The sequence below is a fragment of the Diorhabda carinulata genome, chromosome 2 (genome assembly GCF_026250575.1).
Source record: "Diorhabda carinulata isolate Delta chromosome 2, icDioCari1.1, whole genome shotgun sequence".
Classification (NCBI taxonomy): Eukaryota; Metazoa; Arthropoda; class Insecta; order Coleoptera; family Chrysomelidae; genus Diorhabda; species Diorhabda carinulata.
Window position 1 is genome coordinate 10570001 of NC_079461.1, and position 20431 is coordinate 10590431.

The following is a 20431-nucleotide window of genomic DNA, read 5'->3' on the forward strand; positions in this document are numbered from 1 at the left end:
AGAAAATTGAAAATGAACCAACTCTATAACAAATAATTATATATTTTCAACACTAAAACTTTACACTTCAGTTATTAAATATTCCCGTTTTTTCATAGTCTCAATTTTATAAATAAAAGCTTGTTATATTATCGTTGCCGCTTGTGGACATCGCTTTTTCTGTCGCTTCAATTTCGCCTCCTCTAAATATCATTTTCATTTTGTAGTAGCTTTTTTTTTATTCATGTTGCTCCCACGAGTATATCATAGGGATAGGAGCTTCAGTACGAAAGATTTCGCATTATTACCCTGAGACGCACAGTTAGCGATATGAATGTTTATACAACCGTAACCATTCAGTCCTCAGCGCATTCTCACCTTAGCATTAGGTTATCCATCTAATCCACCAGACATAATCCATACTCCTCACAAATATTTTCTCAAATTTGTTGGAGTTTCATATTTACGCCAACCAAGATACTCGTCAAGACGAATACAACGAGCCCTTACCCGATGACGATGGGGTTGCATAGTTTAAGTACGGAGTTCTCATGGCCAGCTTCCAGCTCTACCATCAGACCCTAGATACCATATAGTATAAAAGTACTCGTCAAAGCGAATAAAATGAGCCCAAACTCGATGATGTTGCGTCGTTTGCTGACGGAGTTCCTATTACCACCTCTCAGCTCCATCATCAGATCAGCTCTATGTCATAATGATATTCTCATCTGACTTATACGCGCATGATAAATTACAGTTTAATCGGAAACCGAAATATGAATCAAATTTAACTTGCAATATTATTATTGCAGACAAGGGGACAGGTGAAACTGAATAAAAACTTCTGAAAATAACAACATCCACGTTAAAATTTTACTTTGAAAATATAATAACTCCATAAATATCCTACTTATTAATTCAGAAAACATTTTGATAATATTCTCCCATATTCAATGTTTCTGTTAAATTGATTGATTTTATTTATCAAAATCCATGTAAATTATCTACCACAAACTAACCCATCTCCATACAACAAACGTTGTAATTTTCATGTCTTATTAAAATTATGAAAATTTTTTTTCAGGTTAACGAGGAGATATCTTAATATCATTACTCTTAACAGTGGAGCGGTGAAATAAAATGTGCCAAATATCTAGTGTTGGAATTGAAAACTCATAAAAACAGGCGTCAACATTAAAGTGTTTTGATTTAACATTATAAAGTGCCGGGTTTATTCCTAAACACTACATTGTGATCATTAAATTTATTGAACTGAGTGAATTTGAAGAACTTAAAGACAATGCTTTCGTCCCTATCAACACTGGTGATTCTTCAGGCTTTTCTATTGCAAGGTGAGTATTTCAAACAGATTTGCATGTGATTCGTTCGTCGCGGTTAAACCTTATTTTACTTTTATGGGACATAAAACTGCTGTATAAGAGAGCTGCGCTCGTCGAACGAATACCTTGGGGTTTTGTTGAGAGAAATAGTAGCATTGCCCTATTCACAAGTGTATATCCTTTTATTCTGATTGTACTGTGTGATACTAGGGTCTGTAAAATTTCCTTTTACGGATAGAAAAAGTACGGATGAGGTTTATTGCTGGAGAAAATACATAGATGTTGTATGCTCCGTTCGGATTTTAAAGTGGTTTCATAAGGTTTTAAGGTTATTTCTAGCTAAAAAATATACCAACATGTTTTTTTGATTCTAAGACATAAATGTTTTGAATAAGGAAAAAAACAGAGAAAAAGGAATAAAATATTTAAGATCACAAGTTGAATAGGAAATTTTCAGAACGAGATAAAAAATTAATTTTGGATTGTATTATACACAATATTTTTGTATATCTATTTTCTACGTTTAAAATAAAATCGATGAACGTTGGATAGACAATTATATTCAATAACACTCTAGTATAAATTACTTGGGAATAATAATTACGCAACTATGATTACTACATATAAATATTATTATGATAGAGGAAAGATTCCCAAAGACTGGCTGCAGTCAACCTTCATTGTTATTCCTGAGAAACCAGATGCAAAGCACTGTGAATAGTACCGCTTAATAAGGTTGATAAATCACAAATCGAAGGTTTCCACCAAAATTATGCAAAATCGAATATACGCAAAATGTGAAAAACAAACATCTTTGAAATGTTGTGCTTTATCTATTTCTTCAAATTTCTTCATGGCTTTCGATGATGTCAAATACGAATAACTTATCGAGGATCTTAAATATACTGGCATTGACGGAAAAGATCGTTATGTAGTGTAGACAAATAAAAGTAGGTAAATCGCTTAGTGGCTGTCAAGAGGTGTTTGCATTCTGTCGCGTCTCCAACTCAGCATTTAATCTGAAGAAATATTTAGAAAAGTACTGGTGAAACTATCAGATGACATCAAAATCAAGGAAGAAGCAATCGATATTAGATATGCCAACGACAAAGTAATTATAGGAAATAACAATGAAGAGCTACAAAATATTATGCCAAAAATATACGCAACCATTGAAGAATATGAACTCTCCTTGAATAAGTGGAAAACAAAACATATTATTATTAGCGGAATTCAATATTCTCTGATTTTGAGATTAAACAATAACTAATGCACAAGAATTCTATTGAAACAAACAGAAATATCCGTCTTTAACTAACATACCATAGAGGAAAATTATATATAAACTGAATAATATGTCAATTATTAATAGTACCACAACTTTTAACAAGTAAAATTACTGGTATCCTGCTGAAAAGTGTATTATTTATGATTTGTGCCCAAATGGTATATATATATATATATATACAACAAACAATAGGGATCAATAAAATAGCAATTCAGAGTTAAAAACTGGAATCGATATAGGGAAAAAATGTGAGGTAATTATTTTTTAACTACGTTAAGAATTCATATACCCTGGAATCTTCATATACATTCTTCATCTATCACCAGGTTCTATTGACATTATACTATTATAATATTTGAATTCTGTGATTCTCTGGATTCATTTTACGATGATAAAATTGATGTATTTCAGATTTAAAGTTGAATTATGGACGTAGAAAACTAGATTTTATTTTTCGCTTACATAATTTCCATTCCATTCACAGGCAATTTTTTTTGTTTAATAGAAGTATTGGTTTTTGGTTTTATAGAAATGAATGTGTATATCTAATAGACGTAAAAATGAAATGAACCTATTTGTTATTTAAAAATACCAAACACATTCGATATATGGAATGAATTCTATTCACGGTGTAACAAATTAACCTTAAATTAGTCATCTGTATTATCGTTATATAAAAACATTCACAACCATTATTGTGAGTTATAAACTATAAACTCTCTTTACGATTTATTTCGATATTTTTGTTTGCGCAATACACGGAGTGAGGACAATAATTATAGTTCTGGGAAAAATGAGAAGGTATATAAGCCGTTACAACCAGTGATGATAAGATTACATTGAAACATGCTCGCCAACAAAAAGGACTTCTAACTAAATAAATAATATGTTAAATTGGGACTATTTGACTAATGAATTTTCATATTAGGAAGCAGTGAGTTGTTAAATGATGATAGGAGTATCAAATGTTTATAGAATCCGAAAAAATGTAACTAGGCTTGGGTACCACAGACACATTTAAAGAGCAAGAAGTGTTCAGTTGATGATATTACTAAGAGGGTTGTTTCATAATACGAGGTTTTCTATTTAAGTTTTGTAATAGACAAATAAAAACAAATATTTGTAATTGGATATAACTTTAATGTTTTTCAAAATATTTTCCATTGAGATCAATATACTTGCATGCGTTTGAATCAATTGTCGAAGCATTTTTCCCATTCCGATTGACGTATACCCAAAACATGTGATTTGAATGCAGTAACCGCTTCTTCAGGCGTAGAATTTATTTTTGATCTGCGGGAATAAGAAGAAATCATTTGGTGCCAAACAAAAACTCCTCAATTAGATGTTTTGATTGTTCAAAAACGTTTTTGTTTGAACTGATGTACGATTGGTTTCCGTGATTTTTACCAACACATCTGGCAAACAAATCATGGTGTACCATTCAGAATTTACCGTTCTATGTTTCTCTGATTAAACTATGGCCACATATCCTGTTATTTATTTATATTTATATTTATTTATAATTTAATTTATGCAACAGACGACCATTTGCTTTGAAGTGCTTCATTAGCGAACAACTTTTGTTGGACTTGGCTCATCTTTACAGACGTATACAGTTGATTGTTGTTTAGTTTAAGGTTGATATTTATATATCCATGATTTATAAACGTCTTTTGAACCACCGCGATTTGATGTTTCCAGTGATTCTTTGCACCAATCAACAACTTTTATTTGAGCAATCGTCAAATCTTTTTGACCTCCAAATATTGCCATATTGAATGGATGCCAGTGAAAAAAATAAAACTTCTAACATTGTAAACTTTGAAATTAGCTACTCACTGTAATGAAGTTAGAATGAATAAAGAAAAGAAAGAAGCTGCTTGGGAGAATCATATTTTTCAATCAAAAATGTTATTGATAGTAGTAGTAGTTGTTATCCATTTACTGATGAAGATAGCCATTATCACAATAACAGTTTCAATGAAAGTTTTTCTTTCATCAAATATCAAAAATGTGAGTTATGTATAGAACACAATAAAGCCTTCATTTCAATTATAATAAAATTAGGATATTATGAATAATCATATTCCTCCGTTACTAGCGCTTGAGTTTGAGAGTTTTATTTGGCAATACTGTAGTTCACTTATTTTATTTTTAGTTTGTTAGATAAGTAGTAATTGACTTGTCTTATCGTAAATACTATTATGGTCGAATCAATTTATGTGTAGCTTACGTTAAAACAATGCAGATTTATAAAGAAGAATATATTATATCGAGTAATTTCAGTATAATGTTGGTTTTTCGTGAGTATAATCAATATTCTAAAAACAATAGTTGGAATTTTAATACTCATTCATAAATCATATCCAAGTACACTCTAATACAAAAGTGAGACCTACTTGTGTGATTTTGAAAGGAAATACATTTTCATCATTCTTTTCTTACAAACCATTTCAGATAATTTGACTGAATCCATTGAGTAGGAAGACTAATTAGGTTCATTATATATTTAGATAAGTATAAAATTATTTTATTCCTCATTTCACGGACCAGTTTTTTTAGAAATTTGTCATAAAAATAGTTCTCTTTATACTGGAACTAGAAAAGTAGACAGCTACTACACAATCAAAGTTGTTAAAACAAGTTTTCACGAGTAGTGCGACTGCAAATAAGCAGTTTGTGGGAAACAGGATTCGAAATTTTAGACACAGATAGGTAAAATCAATTGTGAAACTCATTTCATGATTAAGAAAAACTTTCATTTGTTCCCTTATTCATTATAGTGCTTCATACTAGTATGTTTGTATAAAATGGAATAGAATCAATAATAGGTATCTATTTCTAACTTTGAAAACAATCAAATATATTGTTCGTAACCCTATACATCAATAATCAAATAATCAATAATAATAATTAGCAAAACTCATAATATAGATTATTTATTTCAAAGTAACTGGAGACTTTATGTTGATTAAACTTTAAGTACCGTATGCAAAGAGGGGAGAAAGTGTTCTGGGATTTACTTGAGTGGAAGGGAATGGAATAAAAGACTGACATGCTGGATAAACCTTTAGGACCTGAATCTCTATATGGAATCGGCTAAAACACAATTGGAAGAATGCTAGGAAAGGATTTAGTTTTGGAAAAAATCAGTTGAACAATATTGTCGAGGTATTGCCACCTGAAAAACGATATATTTGGTAGAAGATATAACGCACAGTTTTTAGAACTACATATGTGGATGTATGAAATAGAAAAAGATAAACCTTGGCAACTAGAGTCTTATCACAATTTTCTAAAAGGGGTGAGATCACCAGCTTAGCTATAAAAATTGAGCATTACCAGTGCTTGAGCATGAAAAGAAGATCTTCTGGGTCGCAGTGTATATATACATATATCCATATATATAAGCACATAAATTGACGATATGTAGCGTGTGCGCTCTTGCATTTGGGCTCGACTCTTTATTTTTTCTTTTTACTGAACTTATATCAATTATTATTGTGACATCTTAAGATTCGGACGATCTCTGACTATTACCGTTATTGTACCAAAAATAGAAGGATCTTACAGACTGATGACAAATCCGACCGTTCTTCTTGAGGGAGTGTATTAGGCACAATATGAGTTTTGATTAGTATACTTACTATACGAGAGGTAAAGTGAGTAGTAGGATTGGTTCCAATAAATCTAACTAAACGGTACGTTAACCTAGCGGATCAATTTTTTTCTTAAATGACTTTAGCTTAATAATTGCCCCTTTTTTGCCGTGAAACTCCAAAAATTTGCCGTTATTTAGTTTTTTGAAAAAACCAATGGTCGGCTATCTTAACACATAAGCTAGCGAGCTACCGCATGAAAAACCGCTTCCCTACGTACGGCAATTATATTTGAACACATCAATAATTGCCTCTTAATTTGCCGTTCAAGGAATCATCGTTGATTTATTCGGAGCATATCGGGGTTGGGCGCAAAGTTGGGAAATAGCAATTTTCAATATAAACTTAGCAAGTCACACCCTGAAAAAACGCTTCCCTACGGCAATTATATTTGAACGTACGTGTACCACGAACGTATATATATGAAAAATTGCCATTCTCCGACTTTGCGCCCGACCCCGATGTGCTTAGGATGCATCAACGATTATTTTTTGAACGGCAAATTTAGCGGCAATCATTGATGTGTTCAAATATAATTGCCGTACGTAGGGAAGCGATTTTTCAGGTGGTGGCTGGCTAACTTATGTGTTGAGATAGCGGACCATAGGTTTTTTATTAAGCTAATCAAAAGTCATTTTTGAAAAAATTGGTCCGCTAGGTTAACGTACGTTCCAACTTATATTTGTAGCAAAGCGATTTTATGAGTTAAGTATTTGACTCACCCATTGCGTTTCATATATTAATATACTGTAATAAAATAATTGCCTCTCCGAATGACATGAATTGAAAGTTGATTTATTCTAATGACAAATAACACAGGCCAAATAAACTGTCCTGAAAATCTAATAACATATCTCAATAATAATGTGCCGGCTCCTAATATTTGTAAAAAGAGGGTATTTCACCTGTTTTTGCATTCATTTCTGAGATCATAATAAATCTTGTTGGCCACACTTCTTATGTGTTGAACATTTGCGATTACTGACAAATGGAAAATGAAGTGTCTTAAGTTCGATGTACCTGTGTCTCGGAACCATCAGGAAGATTGCTATTTTAGCCTAAATAGCAATTGAGAAGTTTATTGCCTCTATGTTAGAAGATAATAAAGACGATTCAAACTTTGGATGCATGATGAAGTTGTTAAAAGTTCATTAGTGATTCTTGTAACAATATTAAAAAATATGATAGAATATCAACTAGAAGGATCAGAGAGAGCTTGTTAAGTGTTAAAGGTCACATATTCACTGTGAGACAAACATCAGAAAATGGAGAAACAATTTAGAAGTATATATATTGCTATTTTGGAAGAAGACAGAATCTCCAATCTGCAATTAGGCGCATATACAAATGAAGTAGAAACAGCGGTCGAAATGCTAAAAGAATTAACGAAATTCACGATAAAAATATTGAATTTACAAATGTCTTTGAGTAGCATCTGCTGAAGTCTTTATTGTAGGTATTCACTGAAATATATTATGTGCAATGAAAGATCTGTACGTGTTGAAAAAGACTTCTTAAATTAGAAAACAAAAGCAATGAATAGTTAAGAGACGTGAAAACAAAAATATCAATACACGATGAATAAGTACAGTAAATGTGTGGAGTTGAATATTTGGGAATACTTGAGGAAAGAAGATTAACGAGATTATTGCACGCATTAAAAGTAAATCGATTATTAAGCAATATAGAAAAGTCAAAGAAAACAAAAACGTCTAGAAACTTTCAAATCTATTTCAACATATAGGAGTGTAAGATGAGTTGTTACCATAGAGACGAAGACAAAATTACAAATGATTGGAATACAGTATTTACAAGAAGAATTAGGGATCCCAAGAAAGTAACACATTCAAAATGATTGAATAAGAGAACAACATCAGCTGTAATTCCTGAAGAAAAAGCATCAATTGAAAAGTATGTGTATTAAGTACTCTTGAAAAATAATTAAAAATCAAAAATAATTTATTGATCAAAAACGTGTACAACGATAGGGAAGAAAACTTTATGCAATAGTGGAAATCTCGAAAATGGGCAAAAGTAAAAGTGATGATCAGAAATGGACCGAATTCATTTAATTTAAAATAGTATCCCAACAAATCAGGCTATTAAAATAGAACATATGAATAGTGTTATGTAGTATTGTTAAAAAATAAGCATATTAAATTGTATATATTGTATATATTTTTTGGTGTATATATAGTAAAGAAAAAATATAGTTAAATAAGCTAGGAATGAAAATAATGAATGTATGATATTTTCCCAAAGTGATATGACAAAAAAGGAGTCAATATGATTTATGCACTCAAAACTTACCTTGGAAAATTGCAGGCATGAAAATATCATAATAAGAATTCACAGTATTATCTGAAACCACCCATTATTTCTCATGTCACCAAAGATTATTGATCAAATGATAATATAAATCTTCAACAGAAAGATTTAAAATATTTTCCTCATTAGAATAGGACTGTTAAAATTATAGATCATCAGTTTGAATTTCCGTAAAAGTTTGATGTTTGAATATAAACTTTCTGGTGCATAATTATTACACGAACATAAGCCATAAATTTCCGAACATATAAATTGTGGATAAAATAGTTTATTAGACGGTTTTAAAAAACAGAGTTTGTAGACTAGATACCACCAGCCGATAATCATTATACTGATATGATATGTTATAGTTGAAAAAAGTTGATAAAAGAACATTTCGTTAAGTATTTATTGTATACAATTCGAATTTTTTCTACGATATTTTATGCAAGTTCATTTGTTCTGTTTGTTTCCAAAGAAATTTGTTGCACAATGTTTCTATTATGTTCATTACAGGATATGTCTTACTGACATGGGGTAGTCGACACAATTAACATAAATTTGATAATATATGAAGAGCATTAAATCGTCTGTAGCCGTATGCTCAATTTTCTCCTCTCAATAGTAGAGAGGAGAAAATTGAAAAACTCTAATTCTCCAAATATGGTATATATGAAATGAATTAAATGGATTGTAATGCAATCTACATTGACATAACTTGTTAATAAATAATCTTAGATTTGATAAATATAACTTTAGTTCAATAAGGAATTCACGAACAAGAGTTCAGGTTATACATCTGCAATTGATTAGATTTTCAAACAATCAATGAACCGCACAACAATAATTTTCACCTCAATACTCAAGTCAATTCAAACATATCTTTCTCCATTGAATATACATACTGGTTTATCTTAATTAATACATCATTTCATTCTCTATGATGATATTTCTTGTAGTTAGTACCCCTCTTCAGCGTATTCCACAGTTCTGAACAATGCTAATGTTTGGCCTTTGATTTTATTTCCACTTGAATTCCGTTGCTTTCTTTGGCTCTGAGACATATGGAGTTGAGGCAAGTTCTCATTAAACTTTCACTCGCACTTCTCACTGCCTTGGGGCTGAAGTCTGTTAAAGCTTAAAAGTTCTCAATAATTTGGAATACTAATAGAAAATATTTAATTCTTGACTGTTTGCATTTCTTTATACCACTCCTTGTCTTGGAGATACTACATCGAGTAATTTGAGGTTGTGATAGTTTAAATCAAATTTTCTAACACATTTCTTGCTGCCTCTGGGCTAAGGTTTGTTCAGTTTCCCAATAATTTCAATGTTGTTGTAAATATTATTCATTTCTTTGTCATACTCTTTTCCTTTCTAAAACTGCATTGAGTAATTGAATAATGTGAAAATATGATAGCTCTCAATAACTTTCTCATAAACTGTGAATTCAAATATAATGGTTTGAATTTTGAAGTATCACATTAATAAGGCAAGGTACTTACATTCAAGAGAACCAAATTAATACCATATTTCACATACTATTTTTTATTATGACGATTTTTAGAAAGAATGTAATGATAAGTTTTCCGCACCAATCACTCTATTTTGACAGGACATAATGTTATCTCTTTCTGTTTACCTATTACTGCTGTTTGACTATACGAGAATATATCAATTTTGCTTATTAATTAATCATTTGTTGATTAGGTTTTTTCTTTTCTATACCTTAAGCACGTATATAATGATTTTAAAAATCAGTTTCAACTTAAAATGTGGGAATCTATTACCAAAGTGTAGTTTATATAATATCCATTTCTTTTTCAAAAGAAAACGTACTAATGTTGCATTGATTTGACTTTCAATCTTTTATCATTTTGGGATGGTTGCATTCATAAAAGAAGAGATTATAATATTCACATTAGCAATTAGCTCCGCAGCAACAGATATTGAAAAGAATGTGATATATTTTGTATTGTCTTCTTGTGAGAGTACAATGAGATATTCAATTGAATTTCTATAGTGTAATAAAGTCGTCGAGAAATCTTTAATATTCAAGGGACGATTCTTTCTTAGATATTTATTTAAGAAACTGCATGAAAACAAACTGAACATCAGGAAGGAAACATTGATTAAGTGCGACTTAACTTTCTCTTTGAAATTTTATGGTTATTAGGAAAAGAGATGAGATGAGCGAAGAAATTGTTTCCACGGAATCTCAGAATATAAATGAATATTACTTCATTTACTGCCTGCAATCAACTTGTTTCCTTCACCATTTCAGTAAACATAAATCAATGAACAATTAGTAGCTCTGGAAACAAAATTTTCATAGGACAAATTATAACTTTGAAATTTAGGAGTCACCCGGGGCAAGCTCATCATTAAAAGTAAAAGCACAAGTAACTGTGGGAAACTTCCCAAATGAACCAAGGGATGTTGCAAGTCTCACTGATTAGGTGGTCCTGTAGTTTATAATGAATTTTGCACTAACTTTGGTTCTTCAACAAAATAAGAGAACGTACATATAATCATGAAAAGCAGTAGTTAATTCCGGAAAATTTGAAGATACAAAATTTCATATTTGATTAATAAGAATATATATCTGAAAGGTCTCTGCCCCAATTAGAGGAAAAAATAACTTTCGTATTCGTATCCAGCACCCTCTAAAACATAAAGGTAAGTGGTTTTTGGCGACTAGGTCGAGGTTAGTCGGTTATTCATTTCCTAAAAGACTCGACGTTTTGAGAGTGTTCCACTCCTAGCCAGTACAATATCAGCGGATTCCAAAAAGCAATAAACTATTCTTCCATGGCCAGTGCTTCTCAAAATAGGGATCAAATAAATATAGGTTGCTCCACAAATTGCCAGTTTATTTTCTTAATGTGATATATTGTAAAAAGTAATGGATTTGTGATTATTCAAATTTTTATTTCTGTAAAAATTGATTGGAAATAAAAATATTGAATTATTTATTTCTATATCTTTGGAATTGTTAACTATATATACATTTTTTTTGGAAAGAGGAGATGTTTGATTTATTGCTAAATCCAATACAAGAATTGCCTTAAACAATGATGAGAATTATTAGTCAATTATACAGGTCGGGCTACAGAAAACAGTCCTGATGTACACAAGACATTCAATCAAATTTACCCTTATCACGCTGAGAGATTTGAACGGCAATAAAAACACTAATATGTTGGAAGGAAACTATTGAAAGTTTGTACAATATATCAAGATTAATATTTGTATGTAGCGGTCTGTTGAGATATGTATAAAAAATTACAAGAGAAATTAAATTTTTATCGAAACTTTAATTACTCAAAACACGACATACCTCAGCATTTGGAAAAGTGATCTTTGGTAGAGTTGCAGCAATGAGATTGAAATCGTATTTACGTAACAAATTCGCAAAGTTCTGTATTTTCGGGCAAGTAGACAAGATTCTAAGCCAAGCCGAAGGCGACTCCTAGAAGACAGCGAATGCGTAAAAACAGTTACCGGTCGAGTTAAATACAATATTTTTTTAGCAAACGTGTGGGTTAGTTGTTAACATCAATATAAAAATAAATAAAGCAGATTTCTTTGTATCATTTATTCATAGAGCAAAATTAGGAACATTCTAGTTCTTGCTTGTATTAATATTTATTTTGCAACTCTTTAAAACTGTGAATATCAACAGGCTGAGTCATAGACTTTCCTTTTTCATAATTTATCAATAATTTGTTGTGTGAGGTATGGAATAGCCGTAATGACAAATATTGTCTGTATAATATAAATGTTCCTTGCCCAATTACAACAAATTTTAGTGCTTCCCTTATACATGCATCCGCTAACTCCACCTTTTTACTTCTACCTTTACTTTTTTCTCACAATTGGGCTTTTTTATTAAATTACCTTTATTGTCGCAATCCCTAATAACTTTGTTGATTTGTTTTCTGCTAAGGACTTCTAATTTCTTTGTTTTATATCCAACGTTCTTCCTTTCAAGAAATGCGATAACCTTTGTAAATGTGGCTATGTTCAGTGTTTACATCATTTTTAATTAAGATGGTGTTTTTCAGCACCGAGTAGATGCTTTACAGAGTAGAAGTTTTATCGGTTTCTGAATTTTTGTACCAAATAAGTCAAAATTACGTCCACTATAATAGGTTTGCATGTCTTTAGATCCATCCATTTTGTGAATACTTTTGTACCTTAGCTTTGATTTTTCGAGTAGTAATTGTGTTGTAGCAGCAGCTGCGATATTTTTAATTTCATCAAACATATTTTTAACCTCGTTTTTATTGCTGCATTCCATTATTTATCACAATAATAGCAACCGGAAACCATTCAAACTTTCAACAAGAAAAAACTTATTTATCAATATGTCAAATTAAGAAATGGTATTTAATTGCTATAGTAATGATGAACTGTATTCTTCTAATGCCTACCAAAATTTTTATACTAATACTTAGGTACATACCATGACAACAACGTATTTCACTTTCCTATTCCGGAAAGTACATACTTCCCGGACTTGGCCGAAAACGTTACATCTTCTCAAAGAAAAAGCGTCCGAATAATAGGTACTTTCCGGAAGGTTGCCGAAAAACAAATTTTTCTGTGTGGAAATGAAATCACATTTACTATCAGTAATTTGCGTTAATGCTCCAACTAGTTTGTTTATCAGTGTCACCACCCAATTATAGATGCTACAATTTTCCTAGTATAATTTCAAACAACATTTTAATTCGAAATGGAGAATAGGCGCAAAATAGGAGAAATTTTGTATTAAACCTGTTTTATAAAACAATGTTGTTTCACTTATCGCATTTTAAACTCTGTATAAGAAATCATTGCTTTTGTTATCTAGCAAGTAAAGTGTTTGCAACTTAAGAACGGTATAGGGAACTATTTTGAAGTAAAATACTAAACGTATAGTTTTATTCAATTTATTGACAATAAGCAGTGTGGGTTTTTAAGTGATAAAGTGATTGATCTTCGAATTTAGCCAAAGAATATTTTAGAATCTTATTCTGAAATAAAGGAACAACAATTTGAATTTGAAAAATCGTATAAAATATTTCTTGAACTACTTTAGGGAAGGTGGTTGTGTCTGAAAACAATTTTAGATTTTAGCCGTAATAGTTACGAGGATGGTTCTAAAAGTACTTGGCCTGACCTGGAGATGGTTGAAGTTGCTTAAAAAATACTACTGTATTAGAAAGTACACAATCTATACAACATGTGTTTTGAGTTTGAAGATGCTATGTTGTTCAATATTTGTTTGGCCGCCATCAATAGTGAACGTTTTCAGTGAAGTTGTTAACATGGAAAAAATTGGTCATCGTTATGTGATACAATACTTTTATTTGAAAGACATTACTCCCATCAATATGCAAGCTGAACTAGATTCTACTCTGGATGAGACAGCTCCTTCCTTATCAACAGTAAAATATTGAGTTAAAACGAGACCGTATAACCTGCGAAGACCAGCATCGAAGTTGTCGACCAAATGAGGTGACGCATCAACTGAAAATTTGGATAAGAAAATGCTGAGCGCAAAATTGGTACCGCCTTTGCACACAATAGACCATAAACAGTGGTGAAGATGTTTCCATCGAGTGTTTGGCAATGTTCAACTGAAATAAAGCCAGATTTTTGCGCCGTTTCATAACCATAGGTGAAACGTGGGTCCAACACTTTACACCCGAAGCAAAAGAATAATCATAACAATGGACTGAAAAAGTAGAACTAGTTCCAAAGAAGGCAAAGACCATTCCATCTGCAGGTAAGGTCATGACGTCGGTTTTTGGGATGCGCGTGGGATAATATTTATTGACTATCTTGAAAAAAAGATGCAAGTATTATGTGAAATTATTGTAACGAGCCAAGAAATCAAGCAACAACGGCCGTATTTGGCTAAAATGAATGTGTTTTATCATCAAGAAAATGCACCAGCTGACAACTCCGTTACTGCTATGACCAAAATTAATGAATTTAGGTTTGAATGGCTACCTCATGCACCCTATCAGCCAGATTCAGCCAACTCGGATTATTTTTAATTCTCAGACTTTAAAAAATGGCTTTTGAGGAGCTTGAAAATTCTTATTATCAAAAGGGTATCGAACTTATTGAATATCGCTGGGAAAAGTGTATGAACCTAAAAGGAAATTACGTTGGAATATTTTTTTTTCCAAAATTTGTGTGATTTCTTTGTTGGGCCAAATATATCACCGTTTGTTAACTAAAGGCTATATTATTTCCAATGCACCATTTCGTATTCGAAATATTAGAAACTCATTCGATATCTGATAATATTCATCTTCAAATCGTATTGTTTCCAAAAATATTCAGCAGTCTATCTCGTTCATAAAACATAAGAAGGTTCAGTCACGTAAGTTGGAAAACTCTAATGCTACATAACCAACTAGTTTGTTGTGAATTTATCAGACTAATTCTAATTAAAAAAATTTTCCATCTAATCGGATTAACAGCTTATTCAAATCAATATTTCAAGGCTTTTGTTACTCAACATGATTCATGTTACAAATAACGTATGTATATTTTTAATTCTAATCTTAACAAAAAATCAATCATTTGTGTAATGTAGGACACAATAAGGTAATTTATTATTTCTTCTCACTTCACAAATACAAGATTATCTTTCCCTAAGTTCATGACGTTAACTTTTTCTTTCTTGGCAAGATTTATTTGCTAGCAGGTTTTCCCTAGGGCGCGGAGGGTGTGAAAACCGTATTTATAGAGCATTAAAGTGTCAAAGCTTATATTAAAATTCGTTTTGTATGAAATTAGTGACCCATTTCTCTTACAACAGAAAGTAGTACTCGACAGTTGGAGATATGCCAATTGAGTAAAAAGAGATGTAGATTTTTAAACTTTACATTTTATTTCCATTTGGATTCACCTGAAAGTCGTAGATCACAAATTTGCCAAAATGGCTTTTCAACCGTTTCGTCATAAATAACTGTGGATGAATCGATGTATAAACAAAAATGTGATATACAGCAATTATGTATATTATACCTATTTTGCCAGTGCAATCTGACGAGAGAAAGATTAGTTTTGGTCATATTTCTAACGTCATCTATCAAAATTTCACATAAATCAGATGCTGAGATTAGATACTGAAAATTTAGAATGTCAACTGAAGTTTGTTTTTTACGTGAAAACATAATAAAAAAAACTGAAATAAAGTTACGTAAACTATTAAATAATATGGTATTATAAGTTGTACTATGATTATATTTCTTAAATTTTAAATAATGTATTTCGCACACATCGTCATATCCTATAACTATTCTAAAATGATCATTATTCGTCATTATTCTAAGGCACCTGTTTTTGTTGCAAAAAAATAATTGAAACTGATCCACAATTCATGGTCAATTCTTTCATATCGATTGGCAGAAAAGTAATTTTGGTTTTGTAGTATAAAATAAAATACTTTGAATCAATTATATATCGTATATAAATTTCTGATCTTTATCAGCAAAAAACTTAACCAGGTGCGATTGAAGGTGATCATTATTTGTAAAAGAATTCTGCAAACTTCGAAATAGATGATAATAAGATGATGCCAGATAAGGGCTGTATGGGTAATGTGGCATCAATTCTCAGACAAGCTCCAATAGTTTACCACGAGTTGCCAAAGATGTGTAAGACCTTGCATTATCATAGTAGAACACTAAACCTTACCTATTTGGCTCCTTAAGAGAAGATCAAAAAACACAACATTTTTGTAATCCCCTTAAACTGACAGCATGAGCTTTTTTTGTTGTTTTTCACCTTTCGATCGGGTTTGTGCTGGTTCATCGTATTTGCTCAATGATCGTTATCGAACTACGTTATTGTCTCCATCACGATAACTCTTCAATTATGACTTTGATTTGGTCATCATCAACTTCAGTAGGCCGACCAGAGCATTGCTCATGTTTGAGCAATCTCCAATACAGAATTTTTTATACCAATTCTGACACGTGCGCTCTTCTAAGCAATCAGCATCATAAACTTCAGATATTTCTTTGTGAGTCGCAGCTTTTTGTTACGGAAATCAAAAAGTAAAATAAACCAAAAATGTTCGTTTTTGCAGTCCATTTAAAATTAACCCACAATTAACAGCTTTAATTAAAATCACGCACAAAATGGCGTGTTAGAAAGCGATTAGAGGCAAATGAAGAAGTGATGGTAGATATAAACGCTTATTTGGAAACTAAATTTTGTCATTGTAATTTTTTCATGATCCTTTGCGCGTCGTACTCCTACGTATTGAGGAAGAAGTTTTGTACAAATGCTATTGATGTCTTTACAACCTTTCTAAACACTTTTGAGTTGAAATATTTTCAAAACAAATCAAAGTTTGCTGAATGCTTAAGTTAAAATCACTATATCAGAGATTATAAAAAGCTACTTAGCTGAACATCTATAACTTTGTTCCAATGACAGATAGTATTTCCAACACCTTGGGTGTAATGAGATAAGCTCGTCAATCATTCAATTACCATTATTTTCTCAATGGACTCCATATCATTGGAAACACTAACACGCTGAAAGAGAAAAATGTTTCCAGTTGCGCTGAACACAAAAAATAATATTTTTGCAACTTTATCTATTGTTGCCAATTTTGTGCTTTGAGGTTTTTCCCAGAGTAGAAAATCTTTAAAATTTATCACTTTTCCCTAACTGAGAAGATTCCAAAAATGATATCATTGTTAAAGCGACGTTTTTTGTTCTTACTGAACTTTACCTTCTTTTTCGTTTTTATCTATATCTCATTGATCCTTCTCCCTCATTCCCTTCATTTTCTCCCTTGCTAATCTAAATCTTGAAGTTCAACATTCAACAAACATTGAGTTTACCTTTCAAAATAGTTTATACCTCAAAATTCATTTGTTGATTGAACAATTTTCAAGCTCTTATTAAATTTGCGTGATGATTGGAATAATTTAGAACTCCTAATAAATTTGAGGCAATATTAGCTTGTTCTCAAGATTAAACATAGTGTATTGCTTGTATGTGTATGTCTACAAAAAAATACGTCAATCTAATTAGTGATAGATGAATGAAATTATTATCAAAAGAACACAATAGTTTAAAATATGTTGTTGATATGTGAAGTAAAGTGCTTTTCCTGAGCAACAAATTTAATACTTGTAATAAGCTTCAAAATAATGCAGTACTGCCTTCTAATAAAATACACTGCAATACTTATTAAATCGAATTTTTTAACTTATTACGGTAGCATTATAACGAATATATAAATGATAGCTGGATCTAGAATATCTACTACGTAATGACAAACAAGTCAAACATTGGAATGATCTTTATTAAATTGTGATTGATTATTAGGCACCTTATCAAATAGATCACCCTATTTATTTTGAGCTTTTAGTCGTTAAGAAAATTCTCTACACCTAAATGCTAAAATTTCGGATCTTAAAAATAATGAGTATTTCTAAAGGATTTCGAAGGGCGAAAAATATACAGGGTGATTTATTTGAAATGACAAAGTTCATTATTTGTCCGGAAAAAGAAGAGATATGACAACAATGCTGATAACACCATAATACATACTGCACGTATCACAAGACCCTTGCGCACAAAAATTTATGAAAACCGTACAAGCCGCTTCCGAGATAGTTGAGACGTTTCATACATGAAACTCACTCTGTATAAACAAACAACTAACCTTAACAAGAAAATATCTAAATTGCGGCAAAAAATGAATATTTTTTTGGAATTGTAGTCAACAATTTCAATAAGTTGGATAGGTTCAACCTTGCCTTGAAAGAAGACATAAGTCAAAATCTTATTTTTGTTATTTTTGTATATACAACATTTGTGGTTGAGTTTTACATAACTTCCCCATTCAACGTACATTTTAATCAAACTTTCATATTCTGCGTGTAAGGACACTTAGTGCTTCACTGGTTATTCTAAAACTTTCATGATTATTCCTGTTAACCCGGACCTTGAAAATGAAAGCAGATGCCATGAAAATAACATAACATTTATGGGGTTCCCTACTGCACATGGAGAAGTTTATTTCACACTTTACCAGAGCTAATTCCTGAATACATAAATTGTTCACTTTATACGTATGCATTATTTTGAAATGCTAAACCGGAGATTTTCTCTACTTAACAGGTCTCAACTGTAAAACACAACATTAAGTACTTGGTGTTTCCGGAAAAGGGTTAAATTGTGCCAAGCTTTTGAAATGAGGAGAAAAATAACAATGTCATAGAAAAACTTATTTCTGTATGAGGTGAGAAAATTGCCAATTAGAAAGTTTTTCTCTGATAAAGCTATTTTATATGTTTACCAAAAGTGAACTTATGGAATTTATCTTGAGTTTTATTATGTTTTGGAAATTTAGAAAAAAATCTTTAGGTGATACAATAGTTTGAACAATTAAGCAACAGACAAGAAAGCTACTTAGCTAGAAGCTCCTACTCCTAATGGTGGTTATGTACACAGTACTTTTTACCAAAACATCTATAAAACAGATTACTGGAAACCAGGCCGGCATACCGGAAACTATTAATGGAATAGAAATACAATCTAGCAATTCAGACAACATAATTATGAGAAAAGTCTTTCCATTCCAAACACACCATCACAAACAGTGATACTAAAAAAACCTATAAACGGAGGCGTTTCACAGCTACTCCGGAGGGTATCGCATCTGTAAATAAAATAAGAATCGAGCTCAACGACAACTTAGGCAGACTTTGCAGACAGATTAGGTTATTAGATGAGATAATAAGAGATTCATAAAACCCTAAAAACAAAGTTAAAGACGCCATGTACAAAATAATTTGATAAGCTGAACTACTTTAGCGACAAAATATTGAGAATACAAAAACCGACGAGGAGCTATTTGACGCAAGGAATGTAAATACACTCCTACAAGAAGGCGTAGAGGAACTTCAAGAATAAGTACGAGGCATCGAAATTATGTTTTCGATGCAAATTGTATACCAATATTTACTTTATGATAGCGGCGACCCAATCGCACTCTGAGCTTACTATTTAAGGATGATAATATTTAAAAATTAAGTGATGAACTCTAACTTCTTTAGTATGGTGGCATCTCAATTAGAGTGAGTTGTCCTTGTATATTCAAATAGATATATTCATATTAAAACATGTCTTGAAAGACTCTGATACTGAGACCTTAACAGCAAATTTTATATAAAATATAGTTAAGATACAGCAGATAGAAACAGTGTTCAAATATTATATTATGATCATTCTATATTTGTCAATATTGATGACATTTATATACCAATATCTACTGGTGGTTTTTATAGAATAGAAGTTCTGTTGAAGTTCTAATTAATATTCAATCTATTTGATGGTATATAGCAAAATTATAGTTGAATACAACCAATTCATTTAATTCACTTTTAATAAACATGTGCTAGAAGTATTTTTTTCCGACAAAAAAATCTATGTGAAAGCGAGGAAAAACTTTAATTACATGCAGCGTTGTTGTAGTGTTCAACCCATTTTCAAATGTTCCCCAATATAAAAGCAGAATGTTGGTTGAATATGAGACCGTTTAGGGTGTCCGATACGTGTAGTGGAATTTGAGATTTGTTTTTTTTAAATGAATCTCGAATATTTTTTCCATATAAACGCTACAAAATCACGCAACTGAATCCAATATGAGATTTTCATCACAAAACTTGCGTAAATTTTCTAAAATTGCAGTAAAACTATGGGCAAAAAATACTCGAAGATAAGGTTCGATGTGTACAAACACTATAAGTTGTAATAATTTGTAAACTTCGCCGTAGTCCGGTAAAACTACATCACAGTTCTTTCCACAACTAAATCATATC

General features: G+C 31.3%; 1 protein-coding gene across 1 annotated transcript in view; it reads left to right on the forward strand.

The window, feature by feature from the left end:
• The window catches only part of LOC130903512 (limbic system-associated membrane protein-like), a 1047744-nt gene that overhangs the window by 47641 nt on the left and 979672 nt on the right, over positions 1–20431 (forward strand). Inside the window, exon 2 of the mRNA XM_057815654.1 lies at positions 1064–1331. Coding sequence (XP_057671637.1) covers positions 1280–1331 — 52 coding nt within the window. The 5' untranslated portion in view covers positions 1064–1279. The remainder of the gene's footprint in view (positions 1–1063; positions 1332–20431) is intronic.